Source organism: Chlorocebus sabaeus, chromosome 15 (genome assembly GCF_047675955.1).
Source record: "Chlorocebus sabaeus isolate Y175 chromosome 15, mChlSab1.0.hap1, whole genome shotgun sequence".
NCBI lineage: Eukaryota > Metazoa > Chordata > Mammalia > Primates > Cercopithecidae > Chlorocebus > Chlorocebus sabaeus.
This window is the reverse complement of record NC_132918.1, coordinates 10,449,363-10,471,370: the sequence shown is the minus strand read 5'-3', so window position 1 is coordinate 10,471,370 and position 22,008 is coordinate 10,449,363. Positions and strand designations below refer to the sequence as shown.

Here is a 22,008-nt window from a genome sequence, read left to right as displayed (position 1 = left end):
ACTGAGGCAGGAGAATCTCTTGAACCTGGGAGGCTGAGGTTGCAGTGAGCTGAGATCACACCACTGCACTCCAGCCTGGGCAACAGAGCGAGACTCCATCTCAAAAAAAAAAAAAAAAATTAGGCACAATGGCACGTGCCTGTAGTCCCAGCCATTAGGGAATTAGGGAGGCTGAGACAGGAGAATTGCTTGAGCCTGGGAGTTCCAGGCTGCAGTCAGCTATGATCGTGCCACTGCATTCCAGCCTCAGTGAGATCTGATCTCAAAAAAAAAAGTATATTTTTTATACTTCATCATTAGCTTTATACAAGCTATATTTTAATAAATTAACCAGAAATGTATATATAGACCAGCAAGACTTTCTGTCAAATGAGTATCAGTCACAGGATTATTTTATTGATTCTGTCTAAAGTTTTATCAGAATAGTTTCTGATTGTCTCTTTTCATTGTATCAAAGAGAGAGCAGAGTATGGTTACAACTTTATGCTAATGATTCCCCACATTAGATTAAAAACCTAGCATTTTATTCTTTTCCTGTCTCCATCATCATTCACATGAAGGAGAAGTAAGAGTTGGCAAACAACTCCATAACCAAACTACCCTGAGGCAGTTTCCTTCAAATCACTCCCAAGAATAGATATTTATGACATTCAAATAAAGGGTCTTTGGGAGCAAATTAATTTATTAGGGGGAGAAGGAGTTATGGGGGAGGATTTTAAATTATTACTGCCTGGATGTGATGAAGAAATAAAAAGTAGTATAATCCAATAGCTCACTATCCTGCATTTCTTTGCTTCTCTCTATAGAATCATTTTGGAATAAGAGTACCCCTGAATATAATAGCAGTAATATTTCAAGAGAATTCAAATTGTTACTGGACTTTATAATAAAATAACAATAGAGCTAACTAGTGACTCCTCCTGAAGTAAATCTCATAATGAAGTTAGACTGAGTTCTAAGACATTCAAGAAAAAGTTCTGGTCTTGTTGCTAAAGATTACCACCCTTCTAGAGCCTACGTAAAGTTCAAAGAGATGGTAGCCTTGTCTGCCACAGGGAAGGAAGATAGTTCCTCAGCCTACATAAACCATTGTAGGTCAAAAAGCATATCATTCAGGTCAGAAATGAAATTGTGACAACAAACAACTTCAGGATTTTTTTTTTTTTTTGAGTCGAAGCCTCACTCTGTGGCCCAGGCTGGAGTACAGTCAAGTTTCAGCAGTTCTCTTACCTCAGTCTCCCGAGCAGCTGGGACTACAGGCACGTGCCACTGCGCCCAGCTAATTTTTTTGTATTTTCGGTGGAGAGTGGTTTCACCATGTTGGCCGGGCTGGTCTTGAACTTCTGACCTCAGGTGATCCACCCACCTCGGCCTCCCAAAGTGCTAGGATTACAGGCATAAGCCACCATGCCCGGCCAGGATCTTTTTAAATTCTTGCCAAAACAAGAGTTTATATCCCACTCATACCGTATGCCTCGCACTGATTAGTGGGGTGGTTGTAGGAGGAAAAGAAAAACAACCTTTTAGAAAATAATAGCCAGAATGTTTTCATATTTGGTAAAAACTATAAACCTATCAATCCAAGAAGTTCAACAAGCCCCAAGCAAAGACCTCAGAATAATACTGGATGGAATTATCCTAGGTAGCTGTTTCACGTACCAAAAGTTAAACTAGCTTTATAAAAGTAAAAGATAGGGCCGGGCGCGGTGGCTCAAGCCTGTAATCCCAGCACTTTGGGAGGCCGAGACGGGCGGATCACAAGGTCAGGAGATGGAGACCATCCTGGCTAACACGGTGAAACCCCGTCTCTACTAAAAAAATACAAAAAAATAGCCGGGCGAGGTGGCGGGCGCCTGTAGTCCCAGCTACTCGGGAAGCTGAGGCAGGAGAATGGCATAAACCCGGGAGGCGGAGCTTGCAGTGAGCTGAGATCCGGCCACTGCACTTCAGCCTGGGCGACAGAGCGAGACTCCGTCTCAAAAAAAAAAAAAAAAAAAAAGTAAAAGATAGGCTGGGCGTGGTGGCTCATGCCTATAGTCCCAACACTTTGGGAGGCCAAGGCAGATGGATCATTTGAGCCCAGGAGTTTGAGACTACCCTGGGCTACATGGCAAAACACAGTCTACCAAAAATACAAAAAATTAGCCTGGGATCGTGGTGTGTGTAACTATAGGTCCCAGCTACCCAGGAGGGTGAGGTGGGAGGATCACCTGAGCCCAGGGAGGTTGAGACAGCAGTGAGCCATGATCGTACTACTGCAGTCCAGTCTGGGGGGCAGAGTGATACCCTGACTCAAAAAAAAAAAGTAAAAGATAAATTTGTTTAATAATATATGATTAAAATGTTGAAATTTTAGTAAAATAGCTATTTAGAAAGGTCTGTATTTGTCTTTAAGCATTCTGTAGTCTAAAAGGTGAAGTATTTATGGTAGTAGTGTGAAAATATAAGTAAACTTCTTAAACTTTTCTGTGCTGACAAAAACAAAAAATCAGATAAGTGAATATGAAGTTATTAAAAAGATAGAAAAGTAGATTTTAAAAATTCTTACTATTTGTTTCAAATCTGCTTCCCTTTATGCTAGATAAATTAGATGCTTTATGATTTCTTCATGTTATGAGTATCTCCCAAAATCAGAATCAATTTGGACTATATACACACACACAACCATTTTCTAGAAACAAAGAACTTAATTGAGCGTGTGTATATGTGTGTGTGTTTGTGTGTTGTGGGATGGATGAACTTTAGAAGAAAAGAGAAACATGCTTTATTTTGTTAGCATAGGGCTGAACAAGTAGATTGGTAGGACATAGCTCTCTTAGAAAGAGTATAGAACACTTAGTATTAATTTATGAGCACTTCTAAAGATTTCGGAGTAATAAAAAGTCTGGTACATTTAAGTAGATATATCTTTAATTTTTCTTTCTTTTTTTTAAGACAGAGTCTTGCTCTGTCACCCAGGCTGGAGTGCATGGCACAAACTCAGCTCACTGCAACCTCTCCCTCAGCCTCCTGAGTAGCTGGGATTACAGGCACCCGCTGCCATGCCCAGCTAATGTTTGCATTTTTAGTACCCATGGGGCTTCACCATATCGGCCAGGCTGGTTTTGAACTTCTGACCTCAGGTGATCCGCCCGCCTTGGCCTCCGAAAGTGCTGGGATTACCGGTGTGAACCACCGCACCCGGCCTAATTTTTTGAAATCATTGTGGACTTAAGTCCCATAACACTTTTCTCTATGTGTTTCTACAATTCTATTTATTACTGGGCATGGTAGTATGCGTCTGAAATCCCAGATACTTAGGAGGCTAAGGGTGGCTGAGGCAAGGATCGCTTGAGCCCAGGAGTTCGAAGCTGTAATGCACTGTGTCATGCCTGTGAATAGCCACTCCACTTTAGCCTGGGCACATAATACCCTATCTCTAAAAAATAATAATAATAATAACATTTGTTGTTTCTTTTACCTTTAGACGTCTTGCCAAATTTCCCCATTTTAAATGTGTCTTCTTTCTATAAATAGACCATATTTTAAATAATCTTTGTCCATACTTGAGCAAAAATACTAGAATAAATGGAACTTATTTTACTGATGAAGTTTATTACTTAGTTTGGCTAATTAAAAATAGAATTTTTATATTGTTTTATTGTTGATTAAGAATTATTTATAATCAAGATTAGACCAGAATGATAAAGAAGACATTTGAAAAGTTTTTAAAGTTACTGTCTAACATATGAGCTTCTATCATGGGCCAGTTGCTATTCTAATTCCTTTGCTTGTGTTATCTCATTTAATTTTATGAGATAGTTATCAGCCTTATGAAGGTAGGTACTATTATTAGTCCCATTTCATAGAGGAGGCAAAAGACAAAGCGAGGGTCACACAGTTAGTGAAAAAGGGGAAATAAGATTCTACTCCAGTATGATTTCTGAGCCCATACTGTATCCGTTATTGTAATATTATTTTAAAATACAAAACTGTTTATTGTATGTGGTTCTTTACAAATATGTTCACCAAAGACAGACATAATTTCACATGTAGCACCCAGTAAATTGAGGAAATTTGTCATTAAAATTTGAATAATTTTTTTATCTTGTTCACTTTTTGTAGCAGTGTTTTATTCTTCCCTTATGAATGTGAAGTTTTATTACCTTTTATAAAATAATTATTCTTCAATTCAAATACTTTATGTATCCATCACTTTATTTACCTACTGATTTATTTAGATTAGTGGATTCCTTTGGATAAAACTATATTATGTATGAAAGTAACTAAATATAATCATAATAGGAAATCTCATTTTACCTTGTTTAGTTTTCCTTTTCTATTTGACTTTTATGAGCAAAATTATATATATAAATAATAAATATATATTCATAATATGTATTTATATTATGTATATATTATAAATATAAATAAGTATTTTAGTGACGTATGTAGCACACATGCATAAAAGTATACAAACCATAGTTGTATAGTTCAGTCACAAAGTAAATAAATACCCATGTCTTCTGCTTTTAACAAATGCACACATTTCTGTGGTTTATTCCTAGAATTGGAACTGGGTCACAGGGAATACATATGCTCACTTTTATTTGATTATGCTTTCCAAATTGGTTGTAACAAATTATACCCCCATACTCTTTAGTGTATGAGATTTCCTATTACTGCATGACTTTACCACCCCTTGGCATCATCAATCTTTATAGTTTAGCCATTCTTATGTATAGTGATATCTCCATAAGATTTTAATTTTCATTTTCTGTATGACTAATAATGACTCCCTTTTCATGTTTAACTATTTGAATATGATCTTATAAAGTGCCTTTCCAAACAGTCTCTTGCCTGTTTTTCGTTTGGTTGATCTTTTTCTTGGTGATTTGTAGGAGTCATTTATATACTTTCGATGAAGACTTTTTTTGACACATTATTTTTTCTTTAAAATTTTACGTAGGTGGAATGAATGGCTGAATTATGATATATACATTCCTGACCTTCCTCGTGCTGCTCGACTTTGCCTTTCCATTTGCTCTGTTAAAGGCCGAAAGGGTGCTAAAGAGGTAAAGTATTTCAAAAGGAACAATTATGTTTACCTTTATCTTTTTTTATTTATTTTTTTTTTTAGGTAAAGATAGATGTTTATTTGACAAAACATGTATAAATAAAGTAAATTTTTTTTTTCTTTTTTTTATTATACTTTAAGTTCTAGGGTACATGTGCACAACGTGCAGGTTTGTTACATATGTATACATGTGCCATGTTGGTGTGCTGCACCCATTAACTTGTCATTTACATTAGGTATATCTCCTAATGCTATCCCTCCCCGCTCCCCTCAACCCGCGACAGGTTCCAGTGTGTGATGTTCCCCTTCCCATGAATTATGTTTACCTTTAAAAACTCCTGATTATACCGCTGATTGAATTTTTTGACAAAATGGATGTTATTTTTTATTTAAGAAAATATTAATAAATCAAACCTATTTTTAAATTTTTAACAAATATAGAAGAATACCTTGGGAGAGCTTCAGGAATTTATTTATGATAAATATGTTTTGAATTCTTACTGATACCATTTTTAAAAATGCAAAGTGACTATATAACAGGCATTGTATGCAAATATCTCATGCTTGCTTTGGTTCATATTTTCTGTTTATAATTAAAATACATGTTATTTCAAATGGGGAAAAAGGAAAGAACGGGCTTAAGCTTTGAAAAACTAATTTTTTTTTTTTAGATATTATATTCCCATTATTATAGAGATGATTGTTGAATTTTCCTTTCTGGCGAAGAAAAGTGTTTTGAAATGTGTTTTATAATTTAGACTAGTGAGTATTTTTCTTTGTTTTTTAAGGAACACTGTCCATTGGCATGGGGAAATATAAACTTGTTTGATTACACAGACACTCTAGTATCTGGAAAAATGGCTTTGAATCTTTGGCCAGTACCTCATGGATTAGAAGATTTGCTGAACCCTATTGGTGTTACTGGATCAAATCCAAATAAAGTAAGGTTTTTATTGTCATAAATTAGATGACAGTCTAATTTATATTGACTATAGTGGCAGTCAAGCCTTCTCTCTTATGTATATATAATAGCTTTTCTTCCATCTCTTAGGAAACTCCATGCTTAGAGTTGGAGTTTGACTGGTTCAGCAGTGTGGTAAAGTTCCCAGATATGTCAGTGATTGAAGAGCATGCCAATTGGTCTGTGTCCCGAGAAGCAGGATTTAGCTATTCCCACGCAGGACTGGTAAGGCAAATCACTGAGTTTATTAAGTGTCAGTCATAATCTGTGGATTTAGGTACATACTTTCTTTATGGAAAAGGATCCATGTATTTTACTGGCATAGATACTGTGAGCTCTAGGACCAATATTGCAATAGAATTAAGTTCTCTGTATGCTAATATTTTACTGCAACTCTGCTTTTTTAAAGCCCTGGCTTGCCTTCATTCATTTAACGAATATTTATTGAGTGCCAACTCTGCGTAAAGCACTGGGAAAGGCACTAGGTAATAAAGTCATGAACTAAACAGACTTTCATTGAGTATGCACTCTAATGGTGAAAATAGATATTAAGCAGATAAAAGCAGAAATACAGATTACGGTTGACCCTTGAACAACGTGTATTTGAACTACACTGATCTACTTATATGTGGATTTGTTTCAATAAATACATTGGAAAATTTTTTGGAGATTTGTGACAATTTGAAAATACTTGGAGACAAACTACATATCCTAGAAGTATCAATAAACAACTGAAGTTAGGTATGTCATGAATCCATAAAATATATGTAGATACAAGTCTATTTTATCATTTACGACCATAAAATATACACAAATCTATTATAAAAAGTTAAAATTTATCAAAACATACACACACAAACAAAGACCATACATGGTACTACTCATAGTCAAGAGAAATGCAGAATACATAAAGATGCAATATTAAATTGTATCTGCATAAAATTAACTGTAGTACATACTGTACTGCTGTAATTGTATCTGCATAAAATTAACTGTAGTACATACTGTACTACTGTAATAATTTCATAGCCACCTCGTGTTGCTATTGTAGTAAGCTCAAGCGTTGCAGATATACACTTAAAATGCTATGTAGGCTGGGCGCAGTGGCTCACGCCTATAATCTTACCACTTTGGGAGACCGAGGCGGGTGAATCACCTGAGGTCAGGAGTTCGAGATCAGCCTGGCCAACATGGTGAAATCCTGTCTCTACTAAAAATACAAAAAGCCAGGTGTGGTGGCATGTGTCTGTAATCCCAGCTACTTGGGAGGCTAAGTTAGGAGAATCACTTGAACCCGGGAGGCAGAGGTTGCATTGAGCCGAAATCACGCCATTGCATTCCAGCCTGGGCGACAGAGCAAGACTCTGTCTGAAAAAACAAAACAAAACAAACAGAAATGCTGTGTAATGCTGATCATCTCTACATGAGCACTTCATCACTTCAGTAAATTGTTTATTGCAGTAAAAAGTGATCTCTCTCAGTTCTTGCATATTTTTCGTCATGGTTAGTGCAATACCGTGAACACTGAATGACACTATGAAGCCTGTGAGGAGAGCCTCTAGTGATGCTGGAGGTGCTCTCAAGAAGCAGAGAAAAGTCATGACATTACAGGCAAAAAGTTGAATTGCTTGATGTGTACCATATATTGAGGTCTGCAGTTGCAGTTGCCCTTATCTCAGACAGACAACTCATCTTGTAAACAGACAACATACACTTTTGTTTGTTTGTTTTTGTTTTTTTGAGATGGAGTTTTGCTCTTATTGCTCAGGCTAGAGTGCAGTGGAGCAATCTTGGCTAACTGCAACCTCCGCCTCCAGGGTTCAAGCAATTCTCCTGCCTCAGCCTCCTGAGTAGCTGGGATTACAGGCATGCGCCACCATGCCCAGCTAATTTTTGTATTTTTAGTAGAGATGGGGTGTCTCCATGCTGGTCAGGCTGGTCTCGAACTCCTAACCTCAGGTGATCCACTCGCCTCAGCCTCCCAAAGTGCTGGGATTACAGGCGTGAGCCACCGCGCCCAGCCAAACTTTTTTTTTTTAATAAGAGCTGGGGTAAGTGGCTCATGCCTGTAATCCTAGCATTTTTGGAGGCCGAGGCAGGTGAATCACGAGGTCAGGAGTTCGAGACCAGCCTGGCCAATATGGTGAAACCCCATCTCTACTAAAAATACAAAAATTAGCCGGGCGTTGTGGCATATGCCTGTTAGCTACTCGGGAGGCTGAGGCAGGAGAATCGCTTGAACCTGGGAGGCAAACGTTGCAGTGAACCGAGATTGTGCCACTGCATTCCAGCCTGGGCAACAGAGTCAGACTCCATCTCAAAAAACAAAAAACAAGAGAGAGAGATGGGGTCTCACTGTGTTGCCTGGGCTGTTCTCGAACTCCTGAGCTCAAGTGATCCTCTCTCCGCTACCTCCCAAAGTGCTAGGATTACAGGTGTGGGCCATCATGCCTGGCCAAAAGACAGCATCAATGTACAGTATCAGTAAACACAGTATAGTACTATAAATGAATTTTCTCTTCCTTATGATTTTCTTAATGACGTTTTCTTTTCACTGTCTTACTCTATTCCAAGAATATAGTGTATAGTACATATATACCAAGTGTTAATCAACTGTTTATGTTTCTGTTAAGACTTCCAGTCTACAGTAGGCATTTGTAGTTAAGTTTTGGGGGAGTCAAAATTTATACATGAATTTTCAATTGTACAGGAGATCAGTGCCCCTATCCCCTATATTGTCCAAGGGTCAGCTGTATAAATCATGTTAAGTGCCAGGAAGGAAAAACAATCTAGTGAGCTAAGAATAACTAACTGAGGATTTGTGGGGGAAAGCAAATATATATATATATTTCAGGAAAGACCTCTCTGAGATACTCATCTTGAAGTTGAGACTGAAGTACAGCTATACCTCTGAGGTATTGTGAGTTTGATTCTAGACCACTGTACTAAAGCAAAAATCACAAAAGAGTCACAAATGTTTTGGTTTCCCAGTGCATATAAAAGTTCTGTTCACATTATACTGTCATCTGTAAAGTGTGTGATAGCTTTATGTCTAACACAACAATGTACATACTTTAAAAATACTGCTAAAAAATGCTGATGATCATCCAAGCCTTCAGCAAGTTATAATCTTTTTCTGGTGGAGGGTCTTGCCTCAGTGTTGATGACTGCTGACTCATCAAGCTGGTGGTTGCTGAAGTAACGTTAGACTGGCTACAGCAATTTCTTTAAGACGACAATGAAGTTTGCCACATTGATTGACCCTTCCTTTCATGAAAGATTTCTCTGCAGCATGTGATGCTATTTGATAGCATTTTACCCACAATAGAACTTCTTTCAGATTTGGAGTCAGTCCTCTCAAAACCTGCCATTGCAGTTAACCAGCTGTATTAGCTCCTAACAAGAGAGTCAGCCCGAAGCTTTGAAGCCAGGCATTAACTTCTGTTCTCTAGCTGTGAAAGTCCTAAATGGCATCTTCTTCCATTATAAGACTGTTTTGTTTACATTGAAAATCTGTTGCTTAGTGTAGCCACCTTCATCAGTTATCTTGGCTAGATCTTCTGGAGAACTTGCAGCAGCTTCTCCATCAGCACTTGCTGCTTCACAGCTTCTTTTTTAAACCTCTTAAACCAACCTCTGCTAGCTTCAGACTTCTCCTCTGCAGCGTCTTTGTCTCTCTCAATATTCATAGAATTGAAAAGAGTTAACGGCCTTGCTCTGGGTTAGGCTTTGACTTAAGGAAAAGTTGTGGCTGGTTTGATCTTCTATCTAGACCACTAAAACTTTCTCCATTTCAGCATTAAGGCTGTTTTGTTTTCTTATACTTCATTCACTGAAGTGGCACTTTTAGTTTCCTTTAAGAACTTTTCCTTTGCATTCACAACTTGGCTGTTTGGCACCAGAGGCCTAGCCTTTGGCCTGTATGGCTTTTGACATGCATTTCTCACAAAGCTTAATCATTTCTAGCTTTTGATGTGAATGAAGCAAGAGACACGGCACTCTTCCTTTCACTTGAACACTTAGAGGCCATTGTAGGGTTAGTAATTGGCCACATTTCAATATTGTTGTGTCTCAGGGAATAGAGAGTCCTGAGAGGAGGGGGAAAGATGAGCAAGGGTTGGTTGGGGAAGAAGTTGGAACATACAACACTTATCAAATAAGTTCACCATCTTAATTGGCTCATAGTGCCCCCCAGTTGCATCAATGATCTTTATCACAGATCATCATAATGTATAATAATAATGAAAAGTTTAAAGTATTATAAGAATTACCAAAATGTGACACAGAGATAAAAAATGAATACATGCATTTGGAAAAGCAGTGCCAGGAGACTTGTTTTACGTAGGGATACCACCACAAACCTTCAGTTTGTTGGAAATGCAATATCTGTGAGATATAGTAAAGCAAAGCACAATAATACAGGGTACGCCTGCATAAATACATTGTTAGTTAAGCTTGGAAGCAGAGAAAACAGCAGGTCTTCACCACATTATCCCAGGTTACCCAGGAAAGAGTGTATATAAGGTGGAATTTAAATATTGATCTGGTTGTCTAATCTTGGCCATAGCTTTGGAACCACAGTATAACTAGGTTCAAGAACCATTAACTCTCCCTGATTTATCAAGGGCAAAGGTGTCAATGCCAAGAGAAGATGTTTGTGTTCATTGGTGTTTCCAAATGTATTACTTTTTCTTTGGCCTTGTTGGCTATAGATAAACCAGCCAATTAATTTTGGGCCAAGAAGTCCAAAACACATATATCCCATCAACAGTAACAGCAGCACCAAGACCTGGTATATTGCACTTAGGAATCCTGATTTATTGATTCATAGCTGTGTTCTCAGTAAGGCGTTTACCACTACTTTTTGGAAAATGAATTATCTTTTCTGCATATATAATTTAAAATATATGACTTTATTTTTTGAACAATTCTAACTCTTTGTAAGGATTGATATTTGATGACTATTCTTTCTTAAAAGAACTTTTATTTCAAAGAAAAGAAATCTGCTTATTTTATAGTAGAATAAAACTTCTATTTTTCAGTTACAATTTGTATCTATTGGAAACTGGTGAATCTAAGATACGACATGGGATCTTAGTTTTCCTGTATCTTAAATATTTTACTATTTCATCATTCTAGAAATTATTTTATCCATATTCATTATTTCCAACTATGCTAAAAAAAGACTAAAATAATATGAAAATATAAAAGAAGGATAGAATAGCCTAGAAGGATGATAAAATAGTGAAGTAAATCATCACGTTACATCATCCTTCAGTTTTCTTATTGCATTGCCCAGTGTCTTGCATCATCTTTCCAGAAGCATAGAAGAAATCTGCAGACACTGTCTTTGTAATTTTTTTGTTTAGTTGGTTGGTTTCTTTCAGGCTTTCATTGGACACTTGAGAATCAGAATTTTTCACTTTTCACCCAGAATGATGACAGATGAAAACTGATCGAGGAAGATATTTCACAAGCATTAGACAAATCGTAATATGAATGCAGATAGATAGTAGCAGCCTAGAGCAGTTTCCCAACCTCAGCACTATTGACATTGTGCACCAAATAATTCTTTGTTGTAGGAGCCATTCTGTGTGTGCAATCCAGGATGTAGCATCCCTGTCCTCTGCCCTACTGCAGGCCAGTAGTGCCATCCTGCTAAGTTATGGCCATCAAAAATGTCTCCAGACATTAGCCAAGGTTCCTGGGAGGTCAGGAGGACATAAAATCACCCTAGTTGATAACCACTACTCTAAACGCTAATCATGGTGAAGTTTATTATATAAATGAAATGTCAGGTGACAGTACCTAAACTGTCTCTTAGTTATCTTAAGTCTTCTCAAACTCAAGATAATGATGAGTAAAGAATATATTTCTAACAACAAAAAGGAAATTTGGTAGTATTTCTAAAGACAAAAAGGAAATTTGTATTCACATTCAGTTAGTCATTCCACCAGAATGACTTCATCACACAGTATTTTGTGACAAGAACCTGAACAGCCTCATGTTTTACAATATTCTTTTCATCTTTTCCTATATGCACCAAAATTTTTTTAAAATTTTCTTGAACCTCTAAATCTACTTTAACAATTTACCTGATACACTGTTTAAATGGACAAATGCTGAAAGTAGCTGTGTATACAAATGTGACTAGAAGGAAAAGATGATGTAGAAGTAAAATAACTCCTTGAGCGACTCATTCTGATTGGTATTTATAGAGTAGTAATGTTTTGCAGTTACAGAGGAAAAAAGATGGCCCTTCCTTCAACAGTTATGAGCCGTCAGAGTTTTCAAAAATATTGCATTTTGACAATGTAGTTTCTAGTTTGACAATGATATATTTGTCTTCAAAACCAGAAAAATGTAGATAAGAATTTGGTTTTATAATATTCAAATTCTTATTAAAATGTCTAATAAAATTGTTTTCCCCATCACTTTATTCTTTATTTTACATTTAAAATGTAAACAAATAAAAATAAGTAAATAAACAGTAGCAACTTCTTTTCCTGGTAAATTGAGGATTAAGTATGTATTCTCTCTTTCCTGGACTATTGCAATAACCTCCTAACTGGTCTCCCTCCTTTCACAGAGAAGCCATAATAATCTTTATGAAGTACAAATCAAATCATGGTATTCATTCTTTAAATAGCTATCAATAAAAATAAAATCCCAACTTTATACACTGACCTGCAAATTTTATGTGGTCTGAATTCAGCTTACATTTCTTCTCTCCCTTGTCTATTGCCCATCAGGCTTACTGGCTTTCTTCCTTCACACCAAACTAGTTATTTCCGGGGTGGGAGGAAGGCTTTCAGTGTTTTCTCCATCTGCAATAGTCTTTCCCTAAGTAGTGTGGATAAAGATTCCTTCTCGTTACTTGAATCACAAATACTGTGTTCTCAATCATTCGCTGTTACATCATCCAGAGTACCTTATATCAATTTTCCAATATTTTTATTTATTTGATTTCCCACTATAACTGAGGCTCTGTTAGTGCAGAGTCTTTTACTATTTTGTAATCCCAACAGCAAGAACAAAACAAGGTACGTAGTACATATTTAATAAATACTTGAACAAATATGTGCCAGTAATATTTCTTCATCCTGCTGAATAAGTTAACAGCATATAAACACATACAAACCAGGTGGCATGGGTGTCTGCTTTCATTTTTAGCCACTTAGAAATATATGTAACCCATCCTAAGGGGTTTATATTTGTTTTGCATAATACATTAATATGTACTCATTGTTCATTACACAGTTAATATATCTATATTTGCAGGGAATATACATTGCTTGGAATTATACAAAAAAATTATTTTTAGTTTTCTAATATTCAGGATACAGTGTTTTAATGGGGGTGTTTTTCATTCTTTTTTTCTTACTGATTTCTGCTTTTTAAATTTGAAAGCCTTGCAGTGATCATAAGGATTTGTTTAGGCAAAGGACATGAAAGAGTTTACATTTTTATTATTTTAGTGTTTCTTACTCTCTTATATCAAAAACATTCACAGATAAGTTAACAAGATCCTCGTCAGGAGGAAAAGTAAATTGTTCACTACCATCCTCTAGTATCCTAATCTGGTCTTGTTGTTGGCTAACTTCAGCAGTTACTATTCTGTGATTGGTGTAATATTAACCAAATAAATTACTGGATTTGTTCCACAAATACTATATCTTAGATTGGTTCTTTCCTGTCTCTGAAAATAAAGTCTTGCAATGAGAATAAATTATTTTACAACAGTTGATTAGCGATGTAAAGTTTATTGAAAATTTATTTGCTTTTTTTGTAAATCATCCGTGAATCCAGAGGGGGAAAATATGACAAAAAAAAACTACATAAGATATAATTTTATTTTACAGAGTAACAGACTAGCTAGAGACAATGAATTAAGGGAAAATGACAAAGAACAGCTCAAAGCAATTTCTACACGAGATCCTCTCTCTGAAATCACTGAGCAGGAGAAAGATTTTCTGTGGAGCCACAGGTAAGTGCTAAAATGGAGATTCTCTGTTTCTTTTTCTGTATTGCAGAAAAAATAACTGACTTTGCTGATCTCGGTATATTTTTACCATACCTATTAGAATAAATAAAGTAGAATTTACATGATTTTTAAACTATAAACATTGCCTTTTTAAAAACAATGGCTGTAAATTGATATTTGTAGAAAATCATACTACATTGGTAGTTGGCACATTAAATGCTTTTTCTTACTCTGAATTCCTGATACGACTTTCTTTAGGATTGTTTAAAATAGTAGTTTGAGGTCAATTTAGATATGATTTAGTTGGTGTAGATATTATAATTTTTAGGGTTTCCCTTTCATTTTTCTTTTTTTACGTTTCTTCAAATAGTATAATGCCTTATTTTCATTTATGAAGAAACTACCCTGCTGTTGGTGATACTGCTATACTTAAATAAACCAGTTGCAGTGCATTTCTGCAGAAAGTCCATTAAGACATAAATTTTGTCCAGTAACCATAGTAGAAGTGGTGACTCTATGATTCATTCATGTTGCATAAGTAGATCAAAAATATGAACTATATGAAGAGTGGTATAACATATATTCATAATTTTTCTTAACTATTAACTAAATTTAAGTACTTTATAATCCATTTGCATTTTCCTTTTGTGTTCTTTGCCATTATAACTGTGCCTAAGTATGTATGTAAATATATTTCCAACTGTAGTGTTAAGCACTGATGTCCTTTGAATTTTAAAAAGGCTAGTAATATAAGAAGTTTGGGACTTCTTACAGATTGCATATTGAGAAGTTAGACATGTAAACCTTTTGAATAGCATGCAAGAGTGTTTATTTTTATTTTGTTTCTCCCACACAGACACTATTGTGTAACTATCCCCGAAATTCTACCCAAATTGCTTCTGTCTGTTAAATGGAATTCTAGAGATGAAGTAGCCCAGGTAAATGTATGTTTGAGAATACTAGATAACTGTTGTACAAATTGGTATGTCACTTAAATTGTTTTCTCTCAGAAAGTCTGCATAAATAAAAGAAATGAAATAGACTAATAATAGTAATATAGTGTAGAAAAAATACCCTTAACATTATTTCCACAGATAAAACTAATTAGAACTGTAAATTCTAAGAAGGTTATTTATCTAAACTAATTTTAAAATCAGAAGTTAAGGCAGTGTTTTAGATGGCTCATTCACAACTATCTTTCCCCTTTAAATGTGATTTATTGTCTTTCTCATACACAGATGTATTGCTTGGTAAAAGACTGGCCTCCAATCAAACCTGAACAGGCTATGGAACTTCTGGACTGTAATTACCCAGATCCTATGGTTCGAGGTTTTGCTGTTCGGTGCTTGGAAAAATATTTAACAGATGACAAACTTTCTCAGTATTTAATTCAGCTAGTACAGGTAAAATAATGTAAAATAGTAAATAATGTTTAATTAAAATAGTAATTTATTCTAGATCCATACAACTTCCTTTTTAAAAACCTGCAGTAACTAGTTTTATGCTTTAGAAAAAAAAAAATTATGACCAGTAATAGCCACTTTCTTTCTGAAAAAATTTTCTTTAGCTCAGCCATGCAGAAACTGACCCTGATTTGTTTTTTGTTTTTGAATCACCTAGGTCCTAAAATATGAACAATATTTGGATAACTTGCTTGTGAGATTTTTACTGAAGAAAGCATTGACTAATCAGAGGATTGGGCACTTTTTCTTTTGGCATTTAAAGTAAGTCTAATTATTTTCCCATTAAAGTCTTAAGGTACATATTACTTGCTTTCTTAATAGACTTACAAATATGTATTACTTGTATACTTTTGTTTATGTTTGGCTGGAAGAGTTTTCCATACTAAAAGTATTTTGTACCAGTGATGAGCTTCTCAACTTTTGCTGTTTGAAATTTAAAAAGTAATAAATTCAAAACTAAATTTTAGTCATGAATGAGAGCTGAAATATTTTTAAAGATTTTCGTTCTACTTAAGTAAAATTTTCTAGGTCCAGATGAGTATTGCTGTAGGTTTCACTGTGTGTGTGGATTAAAATATCCCAAAAAAAAGAAAAAAATGTTTTACCTTGAAATTCAGAAAAATAATGTCAAACTCCTATGGTTCTTATTGAAAAACAAGCTAATTAAGAATAAAAAATGTTTTGTAGAATGTGATATATCTAGTACTCAAAAGTTACAGATCATAAACCATATAGTTTTGCATAAATTTAGAAAGATTGATATCTACTAGGATATTTTCAGTGTTAAAATTTAAAAATGGAACCCAGAAGTTAGGTTGAAAGCAAGCAGCATAGGCGTGTGTCAGAAGAATCGAATAGCATTCATTGAGCGCTTTGTTCCCTCCCTCTTCATTTGATTATTTTTGTGCTCAATTTCCTTTTTTCATGTTTTTATATCTTGCACTGAGATTAGTAAATGAAAACTAGTTGAAATAAATCTAAAAACTAGATGTTTATTTAATCACATATTCAGGAACTACCTGAAGCTCATATTGGTTTTGCTTCTAAATTACAGGTTTTGAATAATTTTATTATTAGTGTGATTGTAACATTTATTGGATTTCAAAAATGAGTGTTTAAATTGTTCAGCAAAGATTATTTGTATACTCAGTTAAGACTATTATATATATATTTTTAATTTTGCATGATTCTTTTAGATCTGAGATGCACAATAAAACAGTTAGCCAGAGGTTTGGCCTGCTTTTGGAGTCCTATTGTCGTGCATGTGGGATGTATTTGAAGCACCTGAATAGGCAAGTCGAGGCAATGGAAAAGCTCATTAACTTAACTGACATTCTCAAACAAGAGAAAAAGGATGAAACACAAAAGGTGTGTACTCTAGTTTGTGTTTGAGACTCTTTTCATTGCAGTGGGGCAGAGTTGTTTAGAAGCTCAGTGTATATATAGATCGTGGTCCTTGGAATCAAGCAGATTAGGATTTGGAACCAAGTTCCACTGCCTTCCAGCTGTGTAGTGTTAGACACATTATGTAGGCTCTCAAGACTCATTTTCTTTGTCTGTAAAATGGGAATAGTACCTGCTTCGTAAGGCCATTGTGAGAATTAAATTACATGAGTTATGCAAAGAACCTGTCACAATCCTTGGAACATAGAAAGTGCCCAATAAATGTTAGATCCCTTTACTTTCCCTTCCTTTCTCTTATTCAGGTCCCTAAGTATTTACAGTGATTATTTCCTTATTCTGTCATTTATTGTCTCTCAGTAATGACCCTGAAAATGAGTGGAAAGAAGTTAGTTTTTACATTTCCAAGTTTAAAATGGATTTCGAGTCACTCAGTAAATATATCACACACTCTAGTCATCTGCAGTCTAGCTTAGTATAACTAAGAGTAGGAAATATAACGTAAATTTTTTTTTTTTGAGACAGAGTCTGGCTCTTTTGCCCAGCCTGGAATGCAGTGGTGCAATTTCGGCTCACTGCAGCCTTGACCTCCTGGGTCCAGGCCATCCTACCACCTCAGCCTCCCGAGTAGCTGGGACTATAGGAGCATGCCACCACTCCCAGCTAATTTTTGTATTTTTAGTAGAGACAGCGTTTCGCCTTGTTGCCCAGGCTGGTCTCCAACTCCTGGACTCAAGCAGTCCGCCCACCTCGGCCTCCCAAAGTGCTGGAATTATAGGCATGAGCCACTGTGTCTAGCCCAATGTAAACTTTTTTATGACCTTTTCCTACACCCTAATCTTTATTCAGTCCAATCCACCACATCCTAAATTCACCACCTCTTACACTTAAAAGGAAGCTCATTCCGCACCTCTAGTGAAATGAAAACAAAAAAAAATCGTTTATTAGTGAGTCCCCAAAGGACAGAGAATGTAAGTTAGCAGTACTGAATGAATTTTTCCAACATCTTCATTACTAGTACTTGAAGGAAAAAAAAATTTAAAAGAAAGTTACTGTATTAATGTAAATGTCATACAGTGTATGAGTTGATTTTATTGAAGTGTGATATATAAATTCAAATATAGGATGTTAGAAAATAATTGTACTCTTTCTGATACTGGAATTTGTGGGCAAGAAGGGACTAGATTGCCTTGGAAGAACAAAATTTATTGTATTTATATATTGTAACTGAGCTAAGAAAAAAGAAACTAAATTTTAGATACATTTGTAAATACAGATGTTCCTCGACTTATAATAGGGTTATATCCTGATAAACACATCATAAGTTGAAAATATCTTAAAGGCAAAAATGGGCATTTTGTAGATGTGTTGGGATGCGAAAACACAAAACACAGTATCCAAAATATGCTGGCCACACAGTACACTGTAGAGTATTGGTCAATTACCCTCATGACAGCATGGCTGACTAGGAGCTGCGGCTGGCTGCTGCTACCCAGCATCTCAAGAAAATACTGTGTTGCATATCACTAGCGTAGGAAGAGATAAAAGTTCAAAATTTGACATATAGTTTCTACTGAATACATGTAGGAAGAGATAAAAGTTCAAAATTTGAGGTATAATTTCTACTGAATGCATGTTGCTTTCACACCATCACAAAGTTGAAAAATCGTTAAGTTGGAGACCATCTGTATAGGCATTTCTTCTAAGCTGGAGTTTTTATGTCACAAATTGGCTATGATACAGTGGATTAATTAGGAACATGAAATTCATTACTCAGATCATTATTGGCTTAAACGAGATTTTGATAGGGAGCCAATATTGCAGTCATAGAAACAAGAGCAGTTACTTTGAGTGGCTTTGTGTTTTGTCCTAACAATGAGTGATAAAATACATGAAGCACTGTGCTATTAGAGTTGTCAGTGATAGAAATGCCTTTACATGAACAAGAGCTATCTAGTCAGTGATGACTAGATTTTCTAACCATTTATATATAACAAGAAGAAAAATAAACCTTATTATTTAAATTCCAGCTTGAAAATTAATTTATTATTAATTCCTGGCTCCTAACCACTTTTTCCCCCTACTCACATTTTATATTTTCAAAAGGTGAAGGTTTCCTAAAATAAAATCCCAGCTATTGCGTGATAATTCAGCAGTCTGGGCTCTGATTTGAATTGATTAAAAAGAGATACTGTTTTGTAGCCACATACTAAAACCTGAATATAATATGAGACTCCATGTAACAAATGTTTTTATAAGTCCTTTTCCCAGCAATTTCTTTTAGCCTCACTAGACCACTTTTACCTAACAATGAGAGTATGAATGCTGTGTTTTCTTAAAAGCCTAAAAGTAAGGTTATTAAGCTAATACAACATGGTCTCCTTAGTTTTTCCTCTAGAACACAGATCAGCAAATTTTCTTAAAGGGCCAGATAGTAACTGTTTTAGACTTTGCAGGCCCATGTGGTCTCTGTCTTAACTATTCAACTCTTGCTATTCTATCGTGAAAGTAGCCAATATGTAATGAATGGGTATAGCTGTATTCTAATACAACTTGACTTACAAAAACTGGCAGCTGACCTGCCGGCCATAATTGACTAGCCCTGCTCTACAGCCAAAAGCATTGCCACTATCACCAAGTAGATTTCATCTTCTTACAGGAAGGGGTACACAGTGCTGCCAGTCTTGCTTCTGTCTCTGAGTGTTGCTGCTCTGTTGTTGTAGAAACCCTCTTAATTAGAAGGCAGCCAGTCTAGGATGTAGATTCAGAGACTGTACAGTACTGAGGTTCTCATGTGTAAAAGAGATTAGCAGTTCGTTTTACCTTTTATTAAGTCAGTTTCTTACTGTTACTATCCTTTTTTTAAATCAGGTACAGATGAAGTTTTTAGTTGAGCAAATGAGGCGACCAGATTTCATGGATGCTCTACAGGGCTTTCTATCTCCTCTAAACCCTGCTCATCAACTAGGAAATCTCAGGTACTTTCTTGGGGGTTTCATTGATATATTTAAATAAATACCTTTTCTGGATAAAATCTTGAGAAAAGTCAAAATGTCTATTATAATTAGAATGTTCAATAATCTGTGCTTCTCGCTGTCATTCTCCTACCCTCAAAATAAGAGTAGTAAATTATCTTAAGTTCAGTACTGCCTTTATTCAGAATGAGTTTTTACTACTTAAATAATAGAATTTAAAACCTTCTATGGCCAGAATTTCTGTTATCATAGGATAAGAAATGGAAATGTAATATCTGTAAAACTAATGGTATATCTCTATATATTTGTTGGAAATTCATATGCAATTATATAACTTCTAAAACTTTTAGTATTTTTTACACTCCTTAGAAATGGATTCCTAAATAAAAATTGAGGAGAAAGTTTTAAATCTTTATAACACTTCAAAAAGTTGTATGGTATTTATATTTTAAAATAAATTTGAGGGTAAAGGAATAATAAAGCAAAGGTGCCTAATAAAGTTTTTAACTGTTTTAAAGGCTTGAAGAGTGTCGAATTATGTCCTCTGCAAAAAGGCCACTGTGGTTGAATTGGGAGAACCCAGACATCATGTCAGAGTTACTGTTTCAGAACAATGAGATCATCTTTAAAAATGGGGATGGTAAGGAAGAGTATTAATGAGCTTATGATGCATGAATTTAGCTATCTTTTTATACCCAGGATATTTATGAACCATGAAAACTATTGAAAGCCATTTAAGGAATACATACATGTGATAAAATAGATAATATTAATCAGATATCTTGACCTTTGAAATATGCATATATAATCAATGAAGAGAAGAGAAGTACTAGGCTTAGATCAGAAGTCCTGAAATCAGTTTTTTGTTTTTTCTTTTTCCTATTCCCTGCCTCCCACCCCCCTCTCGTGGACCTGTGTAGAGAAGTATTTTTTGTTGTTGTTTTGGTTTTTTTTTTTTAAATCAGTTTCTAATTATCATTTGCTTAGCTGTGTGAGTATCCATTCATTCCATAAATATTCTATGTGCTAGGCCCTGGGGTTTTAGCAGTGAAGAAAACAGAATCCCTGCCCTTTTGGAGCTTACAGCCTAACAGAGAAAAGAGGGACATTAAATAAATAATTATAAAAATGAAATTACAAGCATGGTACAAAGGAAAAGTGTAATCTGCTTAGGAACCATATAAAAGAAGGTACTTATTTGGAGGAAAAGGCTATCGGGGGAGTGAAGGAGGATCCATGGATGGGTTTTCAATAGGAAATGACATTTCAGGAGTGAATTCTGTTGATCCCAATATTTTAATGTAAACATATGTTCAAATTTAAGGATTCAGAAAAATAATTACTATAAATGCTTTAATTAAAAATTTTTATGAGATACATGCTCACTTATCCTACATTGTTATTCAAATATGTTTATGCAAAGACTTTAAAAGTGGATTTAAGAATCAGAATATTAAGAGCCATTTGTAGTGGTGCATGCTTGTGATCCCAGCTACTCTGGAGGATTACTTGAGCCCAGGAGTTTGAGACCAGCCTGGGCAATGTAGCAAGACCCCATCTCAAAAAATTATAAATTAATAAAGCTATGTAAAGGCTTTGAGTGGAAATACACACTCATTTATACATTTTTTTTAAAAGAATCAGAATATTGCTTTCCTGTAGTTTCTTTTGAAGATAAATGTAGCTGTATTTGTTTTTTATTTGAAAACCATGTGATGGCGTGATCCCCAAATTTGCATCTGTGGCATTAAATGGTGATACATATTATTTGAATTTCAGATTTACGGCAAGATATGCTAACACTTCAAATTATTCGTATTATGGAAAATATCTGGCAAAATCAAGGTCTTGATCTTCGGTAGGTAACCAGTAAGGCAACCTGTATGTTGAAAGTTATCCTGAAAAAGTGAACTATTAATAATTACAGAAGCATATAGAGTCATATATCTAAAAAGAAATGTATGCAGTAGTAATTATCAATAGTTGATTACACTATAGTATTTTGACATATCCTCCTCTTACTTGACTTAGAATAGCTAAATTATATTCAGCTAAGTAAAAAGAGCTAAGAAGCTAATAAACACTCTGCAACTGCCTCTGGAGTGTGACCATTAGGAACAAGACAAAGGAGACACACAAGACCCCTGTTTTCATTCAGAAGTTAAGAG

At 35.2% G+C, this 22,008-nt stretch overlaps 1 protein-coding gene across 7 annotated transcripts in view; it reads left to right on the top strand.

Moving 5' to 3' along the window:
- PIK3CA (phosphatidylinositol-4,5-bisphosphate 3-kinase catalytic subunit alpha) overlaps positions 1–22,008 on the top strand; it is an 88,782-nt gene that overhangs the window by 56,060 nt on the left and 10,714 nt on the right. For all 7 annotated transcript variants that reach the window (XM_007972038.3, XM_073023436.1, XM_037988545.2 and 4 more), the window contains 11 exons: positions 4,949–5,054; positions 5,845–5,997; positions 6,108–6,242; positions 13,880–14,004; positions 14,858–14,939; positions 15,240–15,404; positions 15,622–15,725; positions 16,661–16,832; positions 19,737–19,843; positions 20,359–20,480; positions 21,620–21,698. In XM_007972038.3, the coding sequence (XP_007970229.1) occupies positions 4,949–5,054; positions 5,845–5,997; positions 6,108–6,242; positions 13,880–14,004; positions 14,858–14,939; positions 15,240–15,404; positions 15,622–15,725; positions 16,661–16,832; positions 19,737–19,843; positions 20,359–20,480; positions 21,620–21,698 (1,350 nt within the window). The remainder of the gene's footprint in view (positions 1–4,948; positions 5,055–5,844; positions 5,998–6,107; positions 6,243–13,879; positions 14,005–14,857; positions 14,940–15,239; positions 15,405–15,621; positions 15,726–16,660; positions 16,833–19,736; positions 19,844–20,358; positions 20,481–21,619; positions 21,699–22,008) is intronic.